Genomic DNA, 2,850 nt, shown 5'->3' on the forward strand with positions numbered 1-2,850 from the left:
TTCCCTAGTCCCAATGGTGGCTCCCGGGAATGTGCATGTAAACGTGGTAAACAGCACCTTAGCCGAGGTGCACTGGGACCCGGTACCTCTGAAAAGTATCCGAGGACACCTGCAGGGCTATCGGGCAAGTGAAAGAGACCTTTTGTGTTCTTTTCTCAGAAACAGTCCGTTGGCCAATGCCAGACACCCTTTGCTTGACCGGAGGAGGCCTTGAGAGTTCATCAGGTGTACTGCCTCAGGAAGCCTACCTCTGAAGCATCCCAGCTAGAGCTAGATCGAAATCTCACTGCACACAAAGGGAGAAAAAAATTCTTTCTCCATTTTTCCCACAGATAGTCTGCATTCTGCCAACTCAACAGTTACCGCATGCACGAAATGGGGAAAACTAATGTTCAAAAAACTAGGATGTAATGTAATGCACCTAGCTTTAAAACCACACTGACTGTGGTTTTAAACGAACAAAACTATGTGTTGAGCAAACAAAACTATCCAGAAAACAATGTAGACTTTTGTTTTAAATAGTTTATAGTTCAAGATCATAGAGTTCCAACTCAGTCATTCTTATAAACATCAGTTATCTGTGTTCTTGGGAAGCACAGAAAGACCAATTCATAGTTTTGATTGAGAGGTGGTCAGAGAACTTTCACACCTACCAAGGCAGTCAAGGCTCTGATTGGTCAAACCCTGACCTCTAGAGGTCGGATTTTGCACTGCATCATGTTCAACTTGGGGTTTTTGGTTTTTCTTCCTCTAAGATTGCCAGATTCTGTATATATGTTGATTTCTCTTGAAGGTGCCTTTAAACTCCTAAGATGACTTTAAGAGGACTTAGTAAACAATAGTTCTGGATTTCTATCCAAAGTTAATCAACACTTTATCTCTTCAAAATCTGTGTCCACAATTTCATACCAAAAAATAAGTATTTTTAATTAAGTGATGCAGTTTGGCATAGTGAGAAAGCCCTAGACTTGAAGTGGAGGGGCTTCTTACCTCTTGATAGCCCAGGGGCTCTTCTGTACTGTAGGAATAGTAATAATTAAAGCTTCACTGAGGTTTTTAGTATTAAACTAAATGATATATTGTACATGAAGTTGTATTAACTCTGGAAAAGTATGTAAATATTGGGCAGTAATTTTTACCATTAGAATATTTTATACAAGTAAAGAACACTTAAATCCTTCTGTATGGGTCTCATGCTGTTTCATTTCTTTGGTTTATTTCACTTAGACTTCTCCAACAACATAGCATAACCGAGCTTCATCACAATTTCTTAATTTCCCACATTACCTATGCCTTCTACTCACTTGCCTCAGAATTGATATCTGTCAGTTGTTCAACTAGTCTAAAATGTACCAAGGGAACTTTCAGGGAAAAAATAATAATAATAAAGCTTTAATTTTGTGAGCATGAGGATTCTGTTGGCTCCCTTGTCCATCCCTGACTTTTACTCTTGCTGTTTCAGATTTACTACTGGAAGGCACAGAGTTCATCAGCCAGAAACAGACGCCATATTGAGAAAAAGATCCTCACTTTCCAGGGCAGCAAGACTCATGGCATGTTGCCTGGGCTGGAGCCCTTTAGCCACTACACACTGAATGTCCGCGTGGTCAATGGGAAAGGGGAGGGCCCAGCCAGCCCCGACAGGGTCTTCAGTACCCCAGAAGGAGGTAGGGTGGACGTGTCACTGAGATCCTAGCAACGTGTGGTGCATCCTGAGAGACTTTGCATGACCGATGGGCCCCCAAAGAAAGTATATTCTGGAAGCCAAATGTGATTTTCCCACAGATGAACACAGCACACACAGAGCTGACAGAGTGTCAGCTCACCTAGGGCCTGAGGGTGTGGGGGAGGCTTCAGAGGATTCCCTAAAACCTCCTTTCACTTGACTTAAAATTTTTCTCCACAGTTAATCACACGGTAAAAAACCTTGCTAATTTTTTTTAAAATTTTTTAAATTTTTATACAATTTTTTTTTTTGGCTGAGCTGCATGGCTTGCAGAATCTTAGTTCCCTGACCAGGGATTGAACCTGGGCCCTGACAGTGAAAACACCAAGTCCTAACCATTGGACCACCAGGGAATTCCCTATTTTTATACAATTTTTAAATGTTACTTTCCATTTACAGTTATTACAAAATATTGGTTATATTCACCATGTAGTAAAATACATCCTTGAGCCTGTCTTTTTTTTTTTTACATCTTTATTGGAGTATAATTACTTTACAATGGTGTGCCAGTTTCTGCTTTATAACAAAGTGAATCAGTTATACATATACATATGTTCCCATATCTCTTCCCTCTTGCGTCTCCCTCCCTCCCACCCTCCCTATCTCACCCCTCTAGGTGGTCACAAAGCACCGAGCTGATCTCCCTGTGCTATGCGGCTGCTTCCCACTAGCTATCTATTTTACGTTTGGTAGTGTATATATGTCCAGGCCACTCTCTCACCCTGTCACAGCTCACCCTTCCCCCTCCCCATATTCTCAAGTCCGTTCTCCAGTAGGTCTGTATCTTTATTCCTGTCTTACCCCTAGGTTCTTCATGACATTTTTTTTTCTTAAATTCCATATATATGTGTTAGCATACAGTATTTGTCTTTCTCTTTCTGACTTACTTCACTCTGTATGACAGACTCTAGGTCTATCCACCTCATTACAAATAGCTCAATTTCGTTTCTTTTTATGGCTGAGTAATATTCCATTGTATATATGTGCCACATCTTCTTTATCCATTCATCCGATGATGGACACTTAGGTTGTTTCCATCTCCGGGCTATTGTAAATAGAGCTGCAATGAACATTTCGGTACATGACTCTTTTTGAATTATGGTTTTCTCAGGGTATATGCCCAG

At 40.8% G+C, this 2,850-nt stretch overlaps 1 protein-coding gene and 1 non-coding gene across 5 annotated transcripts in view; one reads left to right on the plus strand and one right to left on the minus strand.

Annotated features, from left to right (window-relative positions):
- Positions 1-2,850, plus strand: part of NRCAM (neuronal cell adhesion molecule) — a 99,443-nt gene that overhangs the window by 58,923 nt on the left and 37,670 nt on the right. For all 4 annotated transcript variants that reach the window (XM_007455342.1, XM_007455344.1, XM_007455345.1 and 1 more), the window contains 2 exons: positions 9-124; positions 1,463-1,667. In XM_007455342.1, coding sequence (XP_007455404.1) covers positions 9-124; positions 1,463-1,667 — 321 coding nt within the window. The remainder of the gene's footprint in view (positions 1-8; positions 125-1,462; positions 1,668-2,850) is intronic.
- Positions 2,008-2,079, minus strand: TRNAE-UUC (transfer RNA glutamic acid (anticodon UUC)). Its single transcript has one exon. It is a non-coding gene; the product is annotated as a tRNA-Glu (tRNA).

The sequence above is a fragment of the Lipotes vexillifer genome, unplaced genomic scaffold (assembly GCF_000442215.2).
Source record: "Lipotes vexillifer unplaced genomic scaffold, Lipotes_vexillifer_v1.1 scaffold234, whole genome shotgun sequence".
Taxonomy (NCBI): domain Eukaryota; kingdom Metazoa; phylum Chordata; class Mammalia; order Artiodactyla; family Lipotidae; genus Lipotes; species Lipotes vexillifer.